We start from the raw sequence: 18,984 nt of genomic DNA, 5'->3' as shown, positions 1-18,984 counted from the left end.
GCTGGTGGCGAACAGCGTTGCGTCTTCTTTGCTGCTAAAATTGAGCCCCCACACCTGCCGCGCGTCCCTCCACTGGTGGAAGTTGGCCGTGGCCTGGTTGTATTTCAACCCCTTCTGGATTGGACAGTTTATCACCACCTGCACAGAGAAGGCGAACGTCAGTCCATCCTGAGGCACTGATCTCAGATCAGTTTCACTGTTTTTCAATGGAACAGATGGCAGTGGGATCAGGCCTGGGCGTGGGGATCTTGAATCAGCTGTCCCAGACACCAAGTGTGCAGAGTAAATATGCATTGCATCACCACACACATGTGCCCATCACCACACACGTGTCCCATCCCCTTAAATAGATCTGCAATTCTGTGACTTTTTTTCCTTTTTTGATTAGCTGAACTAAATTTTAGCAAGCAGGAAAGAATTCAGAGGCATTCATATGTATAATCAGCATGAAGGCACAGAAATACCCTCTGATGAGGCTGGTACATTAGGATGTATGTGCTACTCACAGTGAATAATCTGTCGCTTCACATTCACATCCCAGAAAGCAAAACTGTGTTAGCGTGTCTATGTTAAACAAGGCCATTAATAAAACAAGACTCACAAATACATGGCATCAAGTTAAATTAAACCACAAATAGGGCATTCTGCCAAGCTGCCTTACTTTCGGACCGTCAAATCATACGCTGCCGCAAGATCTGACACACTGGTCAAAACTGAGAGAATCCTGCTGAACTGCAAGGGGACTGGGGCGGGCAGTGTGATACTCACACAGCGTCGCAGTACTGCACGTGTCCACAAGAGGGACCGCAACCAGCAGCAAAAAATACCCCCAATCTGCCGACGCTTTTGCTCTCTGTTTATTTTATAGCCCTGAATTCCAGAGAATGGAGGAGAGGCCAGCCCCGTGCAGCCAAAAAGAGGCGCTGACAGCTTACACAGAGGGAATGACACCCATACAACCGCCCTCCCACACTGAACTCCAGACAAATGGAGACAGATAAGGACAGAGAGAGGGAGAGAGATGCTGCTAGTGAGAGATAGAGAGGGCATTCTCTGTCTTGGCCAGTTTAATACAGGAAATGGCAGAGCTCTCTCTGTCTCACAGGAAGTATCGTCCAAGGGGAACGAGGATCCAAAAGTATGAGAGAAAGGGATGGGATGAAGGGGGGGGGGGGGGTGGGAGAAGCAGTTTGTGAGAAGAGACAGTCATGACTACATACCCCATTCTGTTTTGTTTTGACTGGAGTATTGTTTTTTTAATCCGAATGATTTCCAGCACTAATATGTATTCCTCCCTAAACGTGTTACTTATATGACTGTTATCAATGAAATGTTCTGCCTGTGCAAACATGCACACACCCACCCACACACCAGGCTCCGCCACCTCCATGCTGCCAGATGTTCCAGCTGTGAGGGTGCCTTTGCATACAGTAAGACCTGTGGACAGGTAGCTGGAGGCAGGGGTGAGTGAGAGCTGCACAGTGAGAGCAGGTGGAGGCAGGGGTGAGTGAGAGCTGCGCAGTCAGAGCAGGTGGAGGCAAGGGTGAGTCAGAGCTGTGCAGTCAGAGCAGGTGGAGGCAGGGAGGAGACAGAGCTGCGCAGACAGAGCAGGTGGAGGCAGGGGTGAGTCAGAGCTGCGCAGTCAGAGCAGGTGGAGGCAGGGGTTAGTCATAGCTGCGCAGACAGAGCAGGTGATGGCAGGGGTGAGTCAGAGCTGTGCAGTCAGAGCAGGTGGAGGCAGGGGTGAGTCAGAGCTGCGCAGTCAGAGCAGGTGATGGCAGGGCTGAGTCAGAGCTGCGCAGACACAGCAGGTGAGGCAGGGGTGAGTCAGAGCTGTGCAGACAGAGCAGGTGGAGGCAGGGGTGAGTCAGAGCTGCACAGTCTGTGTTCCCCATGGTGATCAGGGAACTGAGGAACCCAAACAGTAACTTTGTTCAATCTTCTGTTGAGCAAACGCACACATGCGCTCACTCGTATGCTGACACACACAGGTGTGCGCACACGCACGTACCTGCACACACATCATTTACCAGGACTACAAAGCCCTGCCCATTAATTCCAGCTCAAGAAGCCACTCCACCTTTAAAAGCAAAATTACACTCAAAATAATTGTTTAATAGTAATTTTCATTTGCATTTCATTATCAATGTGCACTTCCTCCTTCCTGTGTGTGTGTGTGTGTGTGTGTGTGTGTGTGCACCCGTCAGCACCGCCCCCCCCCCCCCTCCTCCCCAGTACCTGCTGGTCCGTCTGCATCTTGCGTCCCACCACCCTGAAGGCGTTGCTGGAGGGGTTGTGGTAGATCTGCACCCGGCTGATGCTCTGCGGGCCCGTTCCAGCCGGGACCCACTTCTTACCGCCATCGTCATAGATCATCACCGTGGCCCGGGCCTGGCAAATACTGGACTCACTGAGACGCACAGAGAGACACACACGGACAGACACAGAAACGCACAGAGACAGAGACACAGAGGTTCTTACTTTTCACATTACTGTTGCACTTACCACTATTTTCATTTCATTGTTTTCATCTCATGCTTATCATTGGCTACACAAGCCCGTTGACCTTCCAGGAATGTTTTGATAATACACCCGGTAATGTTCAGGTACTTATTATGACATCATGCCCTTGTGCAGGTGGGGCTGTAATTGGAGGAGGTGATTCAACTGATTCAAGTCAACTGAGCCACTGACCCATAAAATAAGACTGGCTGAGACTTGCTAGCACCAATCAAATGCAAGAACCTAATCTCACTGTATCATTCTTTGGTGCTGAGACTGGGGTTGAAGCTGGGACAGAATCCGACTCCCATGCCGGTCTCTCTTAAGAGCACACCGGTGCCCCCTGCTGAGGGCTGTGTTGTATGCACACTGCAGGCATGCTGCCTGCCGGTCGAGTCCGGAGAGTTCTGCAGCCTGGACTCCTCCTGCCCGGGGCAATGCAGCAAGCTGATTACAGGCTGCCAGGCCGCAGTCAGCACTTAGCCAGCGGGGCTACCAGAGCAGGAAGAAGAGAGAGAGAAACTAGACACAGAGAGAGAGAGAGGGAGGGAGGGAGGGAGGAACCAGAGAGAGAGAGAGAGAGAGAGGAACCAGAGGGAGGGAGGGAGGAGAGGGACAGAGGAGTTGGTATGCTCTCTGGCAGCAGTGCAGCTAACCATCAGTGCCATGCTGATGATCCAGAATCAAACCGCTAGTCTACCACTGCCAACTCCCATTAACAGCAGCACCCATTGGCTAATAATATCGTCCTGAGAGGGTCTCAGTCAAAGGGGTTTCCGCCACCTCACTGCTCAGGACCTAATCCTCAGAGACCTGCGGTCCTCCTGCGGTCTGCCCGAGACAGGTGCCCGTGAACCGCACTCGCGCTGCACAGCGACCGCGCCACAGCGACCACGCCACAGCGACCGCGCCACAGCGGGACACGCATGGCGGTCCGGCTCCTTCATGAGCCGCCGCTGGGCCACCGTCACATCGACCCATCTAAGCCCGCAGGAAACTAAAGGTGCCCAAGTCACCACCACTCTTTTTCCATCTGCGAATATTCTTTGGGTTGTGCAAATGATTATGTGTAAGAAATCTCTGGGAAAGCTCAGAGACCAAGCTCAGAAACGCACCCAAAAGCAGAGAAAAACCAAGGGAGAAAAGAGAAGGCCGAGCGAAAGAGAGACACAACAGAAGAGAGAAACGGCAGAGGCCGAGAGGATGGAGAGAAAGTGGAATTACAAAAACGAACGGCGTCACGGCGAGGCATAAACATGACAGGCCACAGAGCGGCTCCTGCAGGGCCTGTTTACATTTCCACATGTGCGCTGATGCTAGTTCCAGATGCCAGAGGCATGGAGGGTTTTCCTTGGGGGTGAAAACAATCATTCCTCTCCGATCCAAAGCCAAAGAGGCCGAAAACAAAGGCAGGAATCAGCCTGCCGTTCCCGTGGCGATGGGTCAGCCAGAGAGCGGCCCTGGCGCCTTCCACCTGCACAGATTCTACACACACACGCACACACACACACACACACTCATATACACACACACACACACACACACACACACACACACACAGCACAGCAGATTCTTTTACAAACTGGGCCACTGTGCCAGGTTAAAGCTCAGCCTTGGTCCAAACTCTCTAAGCCCTAGATTAAGAGCGAAGAGCCACTGATCTATTTAAAAATTCCCTTGCCTCAGGAAACATACTCCAAGCCACATATTTCAGGAGGCAGACAGGTACAGGCCGAGACTGAACACCGTAGCGGAGTGTCTAATTTCCTCTCTTTAAACGGGCTCTGAATGAGGCGACCGTACGCCCCGACCAGCGCAGTCTCTGACGGCGGTAAGCGAGAGGCGCGGGAGAGATGCGCGGCGCACGCACACGCAGGGCCTGGAAGGCCGCCAGCTTGACGCCCTGCAGGCGCTGTGGTGCGTCAGCACATTGCTCTGTCTGACAGCCATCAAGGCCACACAATGCTACCCTCACAGACACAGGAGCAACACGCGTCTGACTCCTGCGCGCATCTGCCGGCGCCGAAACGTGCAGCCTGCAAAGCGAACAACTGACTGCCGTGCTGTCGGAGAGAGGCGGGACGCAAACAGAGCGGCAGGCAGGCAGGCAGACAGACAGACAGGAGGAAGAAACATAGACAGATGCAGACAGGCAGACAGAAACACAGACAGGCATACAGACAGACAGGAGGCCAAAACACAGACAGTCAGACAGACAGACAGACAGGCAGAAACACAGACAGAGAGGCAGGCAGACTGACAGACAGAAACACACAGAGAGGCAGGCAGATTGACAGACAGAAACACACACAGAGAGGCAGGCAGGCAGGCAGGCAGAAACACAGACAGGCAGGCAGGCAGGCAGGCAGGCAGAAACACAGACAGGCAGGCAGGCAGGCAGGCAGAAACACAGACAGAGAGGCAGGCAGGCAGGCAGATTGACAGACAGACGGACAGACAGACAGAAACACACACAGAGAGGCAGGCAGGCAGGCAGATTGACAGACAGACAGACAGACAGACAGAAACACGCACAGAGAGGCAGGCAGGCAGGCAGATTGACAGACAGACAGGGGTCTCAAAGCCACAAGCTGCAGTGACACGGCACAGTGTCATATCCTTGTACTTGGAATGCCGATGAGCTCTCTCTCTCCTTTCCTCTGCTCTCTCCAAACATCTTCCCCTCTCTTCCCTGTACTCAGTGCAGGCCATGATATAATCTCCCACTTCCTGTGACAAAGCACCACGGCCCCCAGCCACTTCCTGCTTCCAGCACTACCTTATAAGGGCCTGCTGAGCTATCCCAACAGCTCACACTCACACACGGAGGATACACCAATAACTCACACAGAGCTGACACTAACACAGAGCACACGCTCGGAACGCACTCACACTCATGCATACATACACTGTGTGCATTTATGCGTGAGTGTGAGGGTGTGTGTGTGGTGAGGGGCCCAAATGTGATGTGAATGAAAACTGGAGACAGAGGAAAGTAAGTACTACATTAAAGGAAGACAAGGAAAAGAGAGAGCAAGAGAGAAAGGGAGAGAGAGAGGGATGCATTTTTAATGGTGGAATGAGATGGGGGTGGGGGGGGGGGCTGACAGGGAGTGAATTATTGATGCTGGCGGCTGCAGACACTCCCATATAAAAGCCTGAGTCACATCTGCTCCAGCTGCGCATGCACACACTGAGGTCTGTCTGCGCAGCTGAGACAGCTCACACGCACAGAGTGCACAAACAAACACAGACACAAACAGACAGACAGACAGACACACAGGCAGGCACACACACAATAAGCGCATAGATTGTTGTGCTAGCCGGTTTAGCAGAGAAACACAATGAACACACAGCCATGTCCTGAGCAAAACAAACTCGTATTTTTCCATAAATAGGATATTCAAATTTAGTCCTTTGTGTGAACTGTCACTTAGAACTGTTCAGATGATGTTTTGCATTTTCTAACATGGTTGTGTTTACATTGAGGGAGTATTGAACTAAAAGATTTGAAATGGAAAACTACAAATAACAACAATTAGGATATCTAGAAATAGATCTATTTGATCTTTTTGAGATTTGAAAATATGTCAATATGCTTTTTGCAGAGACAGGTTTACCAAAAGCAATCTACAGATACTCAGCTGGACTCATTATTTTGTCTCTGGAGCCTAAATGGAGGCCAGTTGCTCAGACACTGAGGGGTTAACAGGAAACTGCAGCACACTTTCAGAAATGTCTGTATAAGGCTTTGCACACAACCATCCCAGCTCTGACAAGTATAGTCAAGCCCGCTGGCTTTCTGTCTCCTTCCCTCCCTCCCGCCTTCTCTATCTCTCTCTCACTGTTTACCTGTACCTCCTACTCTTCATTCGCACCTTCCACACAGCCATCTGTTTTTGCCCCATTCCTTTGTCATACCCTCTCCCTCTTTCTCACCCTCTCAGTCCATCTGTTTTTTTCCCACACTGCCAGTTTCTCCCCTTTTGTGATTTATTCCTTCACCCAATTCCACCCAACCTTCCTCCTATTCCTTTATTCCTTTCTTTCTCTCTCTCTCTCTCTCTATTTCTCTCTCTGTGTGTGACACTTTTTTCCAGGGAATATGATGTGATGCTTTGCTCCAGCTGAGAGGGATTCAAGTCTCTGAATGTAAAGGTGGGTGTGTGTGCGTGTGTGTGTGTGTGTCTGTGCAGTGATGAGTCCTTTGGTCAGAGCCACATGATCACACAGCCCCTGAGACCCTAAACCAGTCAACAGCTCCCCACACTGAGTGGCTAAGGGAAAGAGGGACCTGCTGTCCACACCCAGGCAGGGCAGTCAGTGCTACTGGACTTCCTGTTTCTGTTGCACTGACAGGCTGACGTGTCGCTGCATGGTGAGTGTGCTCCCCAGTGCGATGGAGTGGCAGGCTGCAGGGGAGTCCCTGCTCAGGAAAGGCAGGGAATGCAGAGGTCTAAAGGGTATAAAGGTCAGGGGTCAGCAGTGCTGTGTCCAGCTGCGCAGGGGCCGGGCCCAATCAGGAACCAGCCCTTGGGCTCCTCCAATACTGAGGAAAGATCCTGACTGACACCATCACAGATCACCTTACCAGGATCTGACATCATTCCCCATCAGCCCTGACATGGGCCCCCCATCAGCAGCAGCGTGCTTCTCTGGACCAGACACCATCCTCTATCAGCACCGACACGCTTCTCCACAGCAAGCATCAACACGGCTCCCCTAACAGAACCGACACGGTTCCCCCATCAGCACCGACACGGTTCCCCCATCAGCACCGACACGGGTTCCCCATCAGCACCGACACAGTTCCCCCATCAGCACCGACACGGTTCCCCCATCAGCACCGATGCAGTTCCCCCATCAGCACCGACACAGTTCACCCATCAGCACTGACACAGTTCCCCCATCAGCACCGACACTGTTCACCCATCAGCACTGACACAGTTCCCCCATCAGCACCGACACTGTTCACCCATCAGCACTGACACAGTTCCCCCATCAGCACCGACACGGTTCCCCCATCAGCACCGACACAGTTCACCCATCAGCACTGACACAGTTCCCCCATCAGCACCGACACCAACATTAGATCTGACACCATGGTCCGTCACCACTCCATCAGCATAAGTGATGTTCCCAAACTTCAACACTGCTTCTATTGTTCAACACTGTTCCCAAACTTCAATACTGCTCCCATTCTTCAACACTGTTCCCTTTCTTCAACACAGTTCCCAAATGTCAGTACTGCTCCCATTCTTCAACACTATTCCCAAACTGCAACGCTGTTCCCATTCTTCAACACTGTTCGAAAAATTCAGTACTGTTCCCATTCTTCAACACTGTTCCCAAACTTTAACACAGTTCCCAAACTTCAACACTGTCCCCATTCTTTAACACCGTTGGCAATCTTCAACACTGTTGACGGTCAACACCAACACCCACCCTTCCCCACGGTACACCACCAGCTCAAGTGCAAGTCCAGGCTTACGCAAGGCTTGTGTGCACACGGCAGGCATTAAAGGCCTGTGCAGACATGTCAGCCATGTACTAACCCGTTGTCATGGATACATATGCAACTCATAATCATAAGCATAACTGGAATGAATGCGGAAACTAATTAGAAATAAATTCCATTGTCTCCATCTTTTACTTTCACATGTGTTATCACCACTGGATCTACAGATAATTTCAAATAATTTAAAGTGAGTTATTGAAGTTATTTCTGTTTTATTTGAAGTTGTCAGATTGGCCCAGACAGTTTTTGTGTGTGATGAAGAACATTTTGAAATTTCAAAAAAATATGAGGTTAAAGCTATTCTAATGCTAAGTGCTACACTGGATGAACTTGATGTGTGGTCTGATGATAGCCTGACTAACACTAATAGCGCTACATTGGGTGAACTGAATGTGTGGGCTAAAGTTAGCCTGACTAACGCTAACAGTGTTATACTGGGGGAACTGGATGTGTCAGCCAGAGTGGGAAACCAGATGGGATATAATGTAAAGAGGAACTGGGAGAGGTAGTGACACAGAAACACACAGACACACACACAGTGATGATGCATGTGTGTATTAGCTCTATAGCACAGTGAAGCCAGTGTGTATTCGCAATATAGCACAGTGACGCCTGTGTGCATTCGCTCTATAGCACAGTGAAGCCTTGTACATTTGTTCAATAGCACAGTGGCTTTGGACTCTGGGTCTAGGTCTAATTTTTTAAAATATCCTTGACGTAAATCCAGAGGTCCAGAATAACCATACACTCAAACAGGGGAGAAAAAAAAACTTGCTAAAATGACGTAATAACAGCTGTAGTGTCTCGACCTGGATAAAAATAGAGGCATCATTTTCAAGATGTAGATATCGTAAAACTTCGTCATTTGCACTGCAAACGTGCTTCTGCGCCCATTTGCACCTGACAAGGGGCTACCTTCTGACAGCAACGGTGTGACCGTGGACCACGGGCCCTTTCACTACCTACCACACAGTCACTGCCTCATCTCCAACGGGAAACGCACCCACAAACACTACACCTCACAGCACTGCACACACCACAACAACACGCACACACACACACACACACTATCACTCACACACTCTCACACACACACACACGCACACACACACACACACCTACTCACTCACACACACACACACACACTCACACACACACACACACGTGCACATACGCGCATGCACACATGAATCGCACAAACATGCACATACAAAGTCCACTCACACAAGTGTGCACACACTCACACACACACAATGAGACCACCAAACGGCACTACAAAAGCCTTGCATTCCCTCAGGCAACCACAATGCCCCCGAAACGACCAGTACCACGGCGACAGAAGCGCAGAGCGGAGCACCCTGCCACTCCTCACCGCCCTGCCCCGCACAGCACCATGCAGACTCTCTGAGGGAGGGGGGGTTAGGTTTTCTTTGGCTTCCCCCTCTCCCAGTAACTTTCCTCCCTCTCAGGCTGTGCTGAAGCAGGCCCCGGCTTGCTGTCCAAGGCACTGCGGGCTCCAGCTCTCCGCAGGCATGCCGGCAATCCCAGCTATTCCCCCTCTCTCTCCCTCTCTCTCCCTCTCTCTGCCGTACCCCAACGCCACAAGGCCCTTTACCCAGTACCCGAGGAAGACCCCCACCCCCCAATTTTACAGCCATACACAGCCTCCCCCTCCTGACGATAAAGGGGCGGGACTTTTGACAGTCCTTTTTAGGCTGAGAAATGCTTACTTGACTTTTTCCTGCAAGTCAAAACGCATCCCTAACGCAAGGTTCAGCATTTCGTTAAATTAAACAGTCTCATGTAAACCTCTGGTTTGAAGATTATATTGGAGCAGGGGGGGAGAGACAGAAGAAACAGGATTGGGGTGTCCTCCTGTTCCCCTCTCCATTTCACATCGAGGATCAGGCGCCCCTCGTCCCCCAAAAACAGGGCGTGGATCAGCCCCAGAATCTCAACTGGGCCACAAGCATCAGCCCCACATCTCGACTGGGCCACAAGCTCAGGAGGCATTTCCCGGGAGGCATTTCAGTCCACTGTCCCATAATGCCTTGCTCTGCCACCATAGACACAGCATTGCCATGATATTCCCTTTTCGAGCCCCTCCACTGGCCCCAAACTTTACAGTAACCCAGTATGAGCTGGAATGTAGGCAGCGATTGGATTCATGGGAAAAGATCACGGATGGAGAGCCTGACATCTGCCCATCAACCTTATTTCTGATGTTCTTAAAATGCTCTTATACCACCCACAATGCTCATCCTAGTCTTCCTCAACTGGGATTACAATAAAGATTCATCTAAATTAACTCACAGAGGACTTGCACACATCTTTCTGTCCACGTGGGATTAGGATGAGATGGCATGAAAGAGAGAGAGAGAGAGAGAGAGAGAGAGAGAGAACAGAGCAAGAGCGAAAGACAGAAAGAGCAAGCGAGGGAGGAAGAGAGAAAGAGGGAGAGAGCGGTTGCTGGAATAAGTGTTTGTGGCCCGAGCTCAACCAGCCTCCACCACGGCACTTCCCCGAATTTTAGCCGCGTTGCGTTTCCAGAGTGCATTCCCGCCCGAGCGCAGTCATTACATCACTCCCCTCCCCAAAGATGTGAAGACAGACTGCATCAGACAACCACAGAACCATCAGCTACCAGCTACCGTCTCCATTGCTGTGAGCCAGACCCTGCCTGAAACAGGTCCTGGATCAGCCATAGTCCTTGCATCCCACCATACATCTCTACAGTGACTGCTCTGGGATCAGTCAGAGTTGGTGACTCAGTGTGTCCCACATGTGCGTATTAAGACTTCCCCAAATCAGCCGGGCTGATGGTAATATGTCCCCCAGGGCTCTGTCCATCCATGCTGGCAGGGGAACATGCTGCCCCACTCCAAGAGAGTGTATTCTTATATATGCTAAGGCATATTTGTTTTGTTTTTTAAAACATACAAGCCATTTATACAGCTGGATATTTACGGGAGCAGTTGGGGTTATGTTGTTGTACAGCAGTGGCCCACATAGGAATTGCACCTGGAGCCACTCGGTTAATAACCCAGCTCCCTAACCACTATACCACACAGACACCTTCTCTGCACACAGAGAGAGAATGGGGGGTTAGCACATTGGAGACAAATTAGATGACACCGGACAGAAAGAGAGAAGAGACAGTAAAGAGGTAGAGAGGAGAGAGACTGGAGAGAGTGGAGACAGAACAGAGCCTGGTCCACACAAAGGGGACGTGGGCAAATTCTCAGCTGTAACCCCGAGGAGCCTGTGGTGTAAATCTCCCACGATAAAACTATTCAGTTCTGCACCACCCAAACATGCACTGTAGTCTCGAGACAAAACTGCAACGGGTTATAACATGAATAAATGAAACACGACTCCCTAAGATCATCCTGTAATGCATAGTTTCCGTTATCAAGTCAGACTTCCTGTGAACAAACAAACCCACTGGAGTTGGCATTTGTGGTGAGAAAGGAGAATTCCGGCCAAATTCAGCGCTCCAGTCATGTTCCCAAGAGTGACCAGATTGCATCTTAAGAGTCTCCCTCTTCCCCACAAACGCCTGGCCTTCTGGAACGCAGCAGTTTAAAGCGTTCCTCTCAGCTCTGCTCTTTCATAGGCAAATTTATCATTCTTTCTGCAGATGCTCCAATGCAGAATGACTTACTTGGCTAACTTATCTTTTTTTTTTTATTATAAAATGACTTTTTACAACTGCACGTTTACGAAGGAAATTCAGGTTAAGCACCCTGTTCAACGACGCATTTGCTGTGTCCAACCCAAGAGCTGAACCTGCAACCTCTACGTTACGAGCCCATTAATTCCCCAGCCGTTTTAACACTGAATTAAAACTCACTTGAGGGTTTGGGGAGAAACAAAAGTATGAGATACACAGTGAGCACAAAGGAGTAATTTCATTCACGAACGACTGAAAAGGCATTGAACCAAGCTTGCTACGTCCTTTGTGGAATAGGGATATATGCATTACTACTGCAGTCACAAAGTCTGTGTGTAAACTGACTCTGGCTAATATCATAAAGCCGCATTCGATATGGCTCACACCCCAGCTTTAAACAGGGAAACAGGGCAAAGGAGAAAGAGAAGAGAATAACTGCAGCTGGTGAGGAAGATTGAGAAAAACAAGGACATGGCATAGGCAGAGGGATCTCCAAAAGGGGCTCTGTCTATTTCCCTCTGTCCCCCTTCTTTCTCTGTCGCTCTGTCGCTTTCTCTCTCTCTCTCTCTCTCTCTCTCCCTCTCTCTGTGCAACTAGCAGTAGCGGTCGGCAAGGGTGGCTCAGCTGTTTCCTGTTTACCCTCGGCACGGAGACTCGACACCGCCTCACATACCTGAACACTCCCCGGCCCAACACCACTAGACGTGCCAATCGGAATACTCACCCCTCTGAACCAGCCAGGAGGACAGAGGAATTAGGACCATAATTGGGTAAAAAAAAAAGAGATCGCAATAACATTATTTAATACAACAGCTCAACAGAAATATTGAATGATTTCAACTTTATTTTTCTTGGCTTGTCTAATCTTGGAGCACGCAATCAAAGGCCTATTTATACAGGCAATTAAAGTAGAGGCCAGTGGAACTTGGAAGGAAGTGGCGTTTCGTTTCCAGTGACAGGGGTCAGGGAGAGTAGAATAGAGACGTTGGTGTTGTCACCTTACAGTACTCAACCAGCATTCAAACAGAACCCACAGAGTGGCTTTGCCAATCACGAGGCACATTGGCAGCAACAAAAAGAACAATGCCAATACGCACGCACACAAGTCACCTCTGAATTCTGCCATGAAGTAACTGCATAGTAAATTAATGTATGGAGACGGCTGGAAAACCTCCATGTATGACGTAAGGCTACAAGTATGACTACAAATCAAATGAGGCAATAAAGAATCATGTCCAAACTAGCATCACTGTGATTAAACACAAGAACAGCCATAATGAAAAAAACATATTTTACCACCAACTAACTTTACCACCATCCAAATAACACACTCACAAAACGTCAGCTCAAAATATGTCTATTCTGAAGGGATTAGATGTAGTTTACCTCCCACTGGTCATTTTACACATGTATGGACAATTTATATGACAGGAAAGCATCCAGGGGGAAAAAAAAGCTATTTCTCAGCATTTCAGAATGAACTGCAGAAAAAGTGTATGGCTGGACACACTAAACACATGCCAAGCAAATAGTCCTGATAAGGCTGGTATTTAAACACACCCAATCAGAAGCTTTCCCTGGCATTAACGCACCCACAGAACCTCCTGAAGCGCTTCTCTCTCCGTGAGCACCTCTCCGGGCTGCTGTGTCCTGGAGTGGCAGGCAGGCTGGATATAGTATGTATCAGAGTAACAGCAGGCTCTGAGTTCGGGGCCCGGGGGTCTGCCTGAAGCCCAGCCACCCAAGGGTGGAAGAGTTTGGGTGCGCTGGCCGTTTCCACAGAAACACATCAGGTCATAACCAACCCCTGCTGCAGAAACGGGCTCCCCACGAGACAAACCCACGCCCGTTTCTTCCTTCTGGGGGTGGGGAAAAAACGGTGCCGTCACCATGGTTATGAGCTTCCTTATGGTTTCCTGTATAGTGAAGAGGCAGTGCTGTGTGCGGACAAGAGGGGAAGCAAATGGAAGCAGTGAGAGAGAACCGGACTGTGGATCAATACCTCCAGAGTAAAAGCATGAGAGTGGGGGCGGAGGGGTGGGGGGAGAGGCAGTCACAGACCATAGGGCCGCTCCAAACCCCAAGTGTGACGGAACTCAGCAATCCAAAAAGGCAGGAGAGCTGCAGTAAATATGCTAATCAAGCCCTCTCTGTTGCCCAAGATGGAATTAGTAAACAAAGGAGAAATGCCCACTAAAAATTATGCCACTGCAACAAAGTACAGCTGCACAATGCAACTGACGAAGCCCCCACATCGCATTTCAAGACACCTAAGACTGCAAAATTGATTTAAAAAATAAATAAATAAATGTGTGGGAAAGTGTTCTGTCTGACTTAATCAGCATATTTAAAGCTGCCTTTTAAAAACCATCCACCCCACATTGCACTCCCACCCCCCCCCCCCCCCAAGACTCTCTCTTAAAAAGGTATTGACATTTTTCTCCAATAATAAATAAATGCATTAATAATTCAAGCTGTGATTGGACACGCGGGCAGTTCTAAAGGTACGGCGGCAGATGTCCATTAATGCTGAAGGCAGATGATGTCGTCAGTGTGGCCTGAAGACACAGCAGAGTCACCGCAAAGTCAGGAAACTGAAATTCAATGAAACAGCTGAAAATTCACAGAGCTTAATTGGCATTCTTTGCCAATCATCGGAAATAAAAACAGAATTGACCCTGAGCCTGGTGCCCAGCCTCTGATGCCCTGTGCCACGCTTTCACCAGTGATGGGGTGTGGAGGACCCCTGGCGCCACAGGCTGGAGGTCTTTTTGGGTCAAACCCTGACCCTGTGAGCTCCAGAGCGCGCCAGAGCTCGCCGGGGGGCAAAGATATTCAGCCCGAGACGTGGCGGGCAGGTTGGGGCAGGCGTCTCCACCGAAGCTGATGAATCGTGCCGCGGCTGTCACTGGGGCCTGGTGCATTTCCTGTGCGGCCGACGACCCAGAGACACACAGGCGCGATTACGGTAACGGCTCTGCGACTCACCAGGGGCAGCGGCTGACTGCGTCCAAGGCCAGGGCAGCTGCGCAGGCGTGGAATTGCGGGCGTGACTCAAACACAAAAGCGAGTCCTTATCAGCCACAAACGGCGTACGAATTCCGTAGTGCCATGTAGCTGCAGCAAGGGGTTGCCAGGTTTCCTGAGTCCACAACTCACTTAATATGCAACTGCATTTTCGGTGACCCACCCCTTATTAAAAATGACCAAACAGGGGTTCAAATATGGAATTAAACAAATGACTGCACATGCATAATGCAACTACTCCAAAGTTCTGACATGCAAGATTTGCTGTGTGTGCGTGTGTGTGTGTGTGTATGCAACAAGAAAAGCTTTTAACCAGACCTGGTGAATGTCAATGTGAGGTATTACATACAATGTAATACAGTGTTCCATATGCAGCTTGCTACCCATTTTAAACCTTCACATGACACACAGTTCTGGAACCTCCAGGCTATATGCATGACTTGTATTTCTGTCCATTAAGGCCAATGTACAGACTGTGATAGAGTTTTACCAACTGAAAATACAATGTGACAGATATGGCAACTCTATAACTCAGTAAATAACGTCAAGAGGAAACAATGAACTCGAAAGTGGAATAGCATTCCATTCTTTGTTATTAAGATTGAGCAAAACATGACATTGCCAAGCCTGTATTTGTGTTTATATTTATGACAAGGCTGAAAAACCAAACTGGCCAGTTTGAACCTACACACGTGCATTAAAAACGTTTTTCTTCAACAGCAGCAAACTTCTACACTTAAAAAGCCAAACTTCATAACAGGGTTGAGGAAGTAGTCATCAGAGTTTGGCATAGACCCAAATAAGCCTGACCCCAAACGACTGAACTCAAAATATGCAGTTTGGAAATATAGATTGAGACTCGAATGTCTGTTGTTTATTATAGCTTTTGGTCATTACATTACATTACATTACAGGCATTTAGCAGATGCTCTTATCCAGAGCGACGTACAACAAGTGCATTAGTTCAGGGTGCAGAGGTGCAGAAAAACACACTAGAGTGAAGTAAAGATCGTAGTGCCAGAAGTGACCACAGATCAGGACTCCAACCCTGTAGGGTAACCTGTTCAGCAAACAAACAAACAATCCTGCCAAGTACAAAACTGGTCAACTGCTATTAGAGTGAGTTAAGGCAATCTTACAACATTTAAGATTAGCTGGAGGAGCAAAGTGCCTACTAGGCACGTATAGAAACAGACTTGATTCCGAGGTTACTACAGGTTGGACCCTGGGGGGATTCACCTCAGAGCGAGTGGCAATAAGGACGGGTTCGAGGTCGGCACGTTTGCGTCACGTTCGTCCGTTTCGTAGGGGCAGCACGCCATACAATTGACGGGAATTGCCCGTTGTATCGCATTCATACGAAAACGGAATTCCAGAGTGGTCTTTGCAAAAGAACGGCGGCTTGAAAGCACGCTATTACAAGCTGCACATGCAGTGACAGGATGTGGAATTTTGTGTATCCGTGCACTGCAGCGTTCCATACGCAGCAAAGCGCGGTTCCGGGTACAGCCCCGAACAACTCCCAGCTAAAGGAAAAGGAAGGATTGCCCGCAGGGTGGCTACGTGGTGCGCGGCAGCAGGTAGGGCAGGCTGGGCAGCCCGCCGCTTTTATGGCCGCAGTTGAACAGTTGCAGTGCTGTTCCAAAAACGACAGCGGGAGACCCAGTGTAAATACATCATTGTGATTAATTACTGCTTTAAGACAATATATTATAAACAGAAGATCAATTTATTCAAAGAGCCGAACAACGACATGAAAACAAATCGTAAGTGACATTGTTTGCGGCGACTTTTTTCTAGAACGATCAAAAGCTAAACAAAAGGACACAATACAATACGGGTATAGTGCTCGCATTGTAGGCTACTTTGAAGTGACGTTAGTTATATTTAGGACTTGGTCGAGCTTAGAATAGCTCCTTTTGACAAGTATTTAGAAAATATTCCAGAAACGTTAACCAACCCCCCTTTTACTACAACCAACATCAACAATAGCCTACTGGGAAGAGGACATAAAACTTGAGTAGCCTACTGTCAGGCGAACGGCAGTTAGGCTAGACTCCGATCCAATTCTTTCAGTTCCGACAAATCAAAGTAGGCAAAGTCAATCGCTGAATAATTGGCTGTTAAGTGAACTAGTTGTGTAGATACCACACAAAATGAAGCCAAGTAGCTAAAGAAAACCCAGTATACAACGAGGCAACACATGGGATACACCGTTTGCGATATTAACTATAACAAACTGACACCGGTTAGGCGAACTGAATTGCAACATGACGCGCTCATACATAGGTTACACAAACACAATGTAGCTATTCACCTACTGTGTATAATAGCGATAGTCGAAAAACAAAACGAGTACTCAAACAAGTAAGAGTTTTGCTGTTTTACCTCATTGTTAGGCGAGAGTGTGGATCCTCTCCCTGATTGTCTTTTTGTGGCTCAGATCTTTTGCCGGAGTTTGGAAAAACAAAAAAACAAACAAAACAAAAGTCGATACTCGCGACGAAATGCACATGTATCTGCCCACACCGGGATCTGGGAGAGCCAACAGGGGAAAGCCAGAGCACACTCGACGATTTCCTGGTTTGGGAGAGGGGGAGGGAGAGTGGATTCAGTAGCGGAGCGGGCTTGTCAACTCCAATCAGTATCGTCTACTCATCTTTTTTCTAAATACATCAGCGAATGGCTATTTAAGGGCTTGTTTTTTTGTCTGCGGCTCTATTAATGCAGTATTTTTTGTTTGCTGTCTGTTTGCTCTATCTCTTTTTTCGTTGTGCCTTTGCAGCCGTCTGACTTTTCTTTTGGTGTCCCGGTCTGTTTGATTTCATTTGCGACCTAAACCAGCCCGTCTGTTATCGCTCGCGTTCATTCCTCCTCCCCTCCCTTGTTCAAAAAAAAAAAAAACACTCCGCCTTTCCCTGGCGGCTCAAAGCCACGGCTCCAATCCGGGATTAAATGGGCAATAGTGACTGTGGGGACAGTTTTAAAGCGGCAACTGCACAGTTTTTCAACTAGACTATTTAAAGACCACTGTTCACGATTTTAATCTGCACCGTTATGATTTACCTTTACACGTGTAAACAGAATTTGCTCATGCACAGTATTTTAATGGCAGGCAGATAATTGAATTGACGAGCCTTTCAAATTCTTCATTCATCCGCGGCTTGTCTTATATTACCACCTTGTTTCGGCTGCTTTGAGCTCTCAGGACAGACTGAACACAGAATTCCCTGTACTCATGTCTCTCATAGCCCCACACGCGTACAAACGCGCCCGCGCGCACAACGATTGTCCGTTTGTATCTATAGAAGAATAAGGTGATGCAGGTTACGTTAAACGAGCTGGCAAGAGTAAGAATGCGGTGTTTTAGAGAAGAAAATCTTTAAATCCAATTTACACTCACACGCACACACACAGACAGGTAGCCATTAATTCAATAATACTTTTCTAAATAAAAATTACTGATGTAATCTATCTCAGTTCAATGCATGCAGTGGACTGCAATGGCACCTGGACTGCAATGGCCAGAGAGAAGTTTGCCTGAAACTACACACTTATTGCCTAAATGTACACTAGCACATTCTCTGTGCAGGCACACATCATCAGCCTGTCTCTATCAGAATGGAAGAAGCCCACTTCGCCTGAGTAGTTTATGTGATTTGCATACATTCTTACCCCTGGGTGGCATGGCAGTCCAGTTCAGTTTAATAATTATGAAAGGCAATAAACACACACTGAAAGGAATTCATACACACACACACACAAACACACACACACAGAAAATCTTGCGTCAGAACTTCACAGTATCACAAGAGCATTGAACAGCTCCTTAAGGATAATCTAGGCGTCCTCATCACCTGCTGGCCTAACCTGGTACTACACTTTGCAGCTCTGGAACTGTAAACAGTTTTAAGCAATTATATAAGATTATGTTAATTAGATAATCTACATTCCCTCAGTAAACTGACTGTTTAGTATAAGGAAAGTTTGTGAAGGAGAAGGGTGAAGATTGTGTATGGGCATGTGTGTGTGTGTGTGGAGGGAAAGGGGGATTCACAAATTTAAAAATGCTTCAGAAAAGTGCTTTGTTTGAATGCAAGTTAAAACTGCTTTTGCTGTTTGCAGGATGTGTGGCATAGGGCTGTAGCTCCTGTGCCATATGCAAATCCTCCTGCATGGGTGGGGGTTCGATCCTGCCCACGGCACCATGTGAGATATCACCTACTCTCTGTCTGTTATCTGCTCTGATTTCTCTGAATAAAGC

At 48.6% G+C, this 18,984-nt stretch overlaps 1 protein-coding gene across 2 annotated transcripts in view; it reads right to left on the bottom strand.

Moving 5' to 3' along the window:
- Positions 1–17,600, bottom strand: part of vaspb (vasodilator stimulated phosphoprotein b) — a 27,407-nt gene extending 9,807 nt beyond the window's left edge. For both annotated transcript variants that reach the window (XM_064301369.1, XM_064301370.1), the window contains exons 1-3: positions 17,109–17,600; positions 2,239–2,410; positions 1–138 (exon numbers count right to left, since the gene is read on the bottom strand). The exon at positions 1–138 is cut by the window's left edge and continues 43 nt beyond it. In XM_064301369.1, coding sequence (XP_064157439.1) covers positions 1–138; positions 2,239–2,410; positions 17,109–17,113 — 315 coding nt within the window. In that variant the 5' untranslated portion in view covers positions 17,114–17,600. The remainder of the gene's footprint in view (positions 139–2,238; positions 2,411–17,108) is intronic.
- Positions 17,601–18,984: the final 1,384 nt, after the last annotated feature.

The sequence above is a fragment of the Anguilla rostrata genome, chromosome 12 (assembly GCF_018555375.3).
Source record: "Anguilla rostrata isolate EN2019 chromosome 12, ASM1855537v3, whole genome shotgun sequence".
Lineage (NCBI taxonomy): Eukaryota > Metazoa > Chordata > Actinopteri > Anguilliformes > Anguillidae > Anguilla > Anguilla rostrata.
This window is presented reverse-complemented; position numbering and strand designations above follow the sequence as displayed.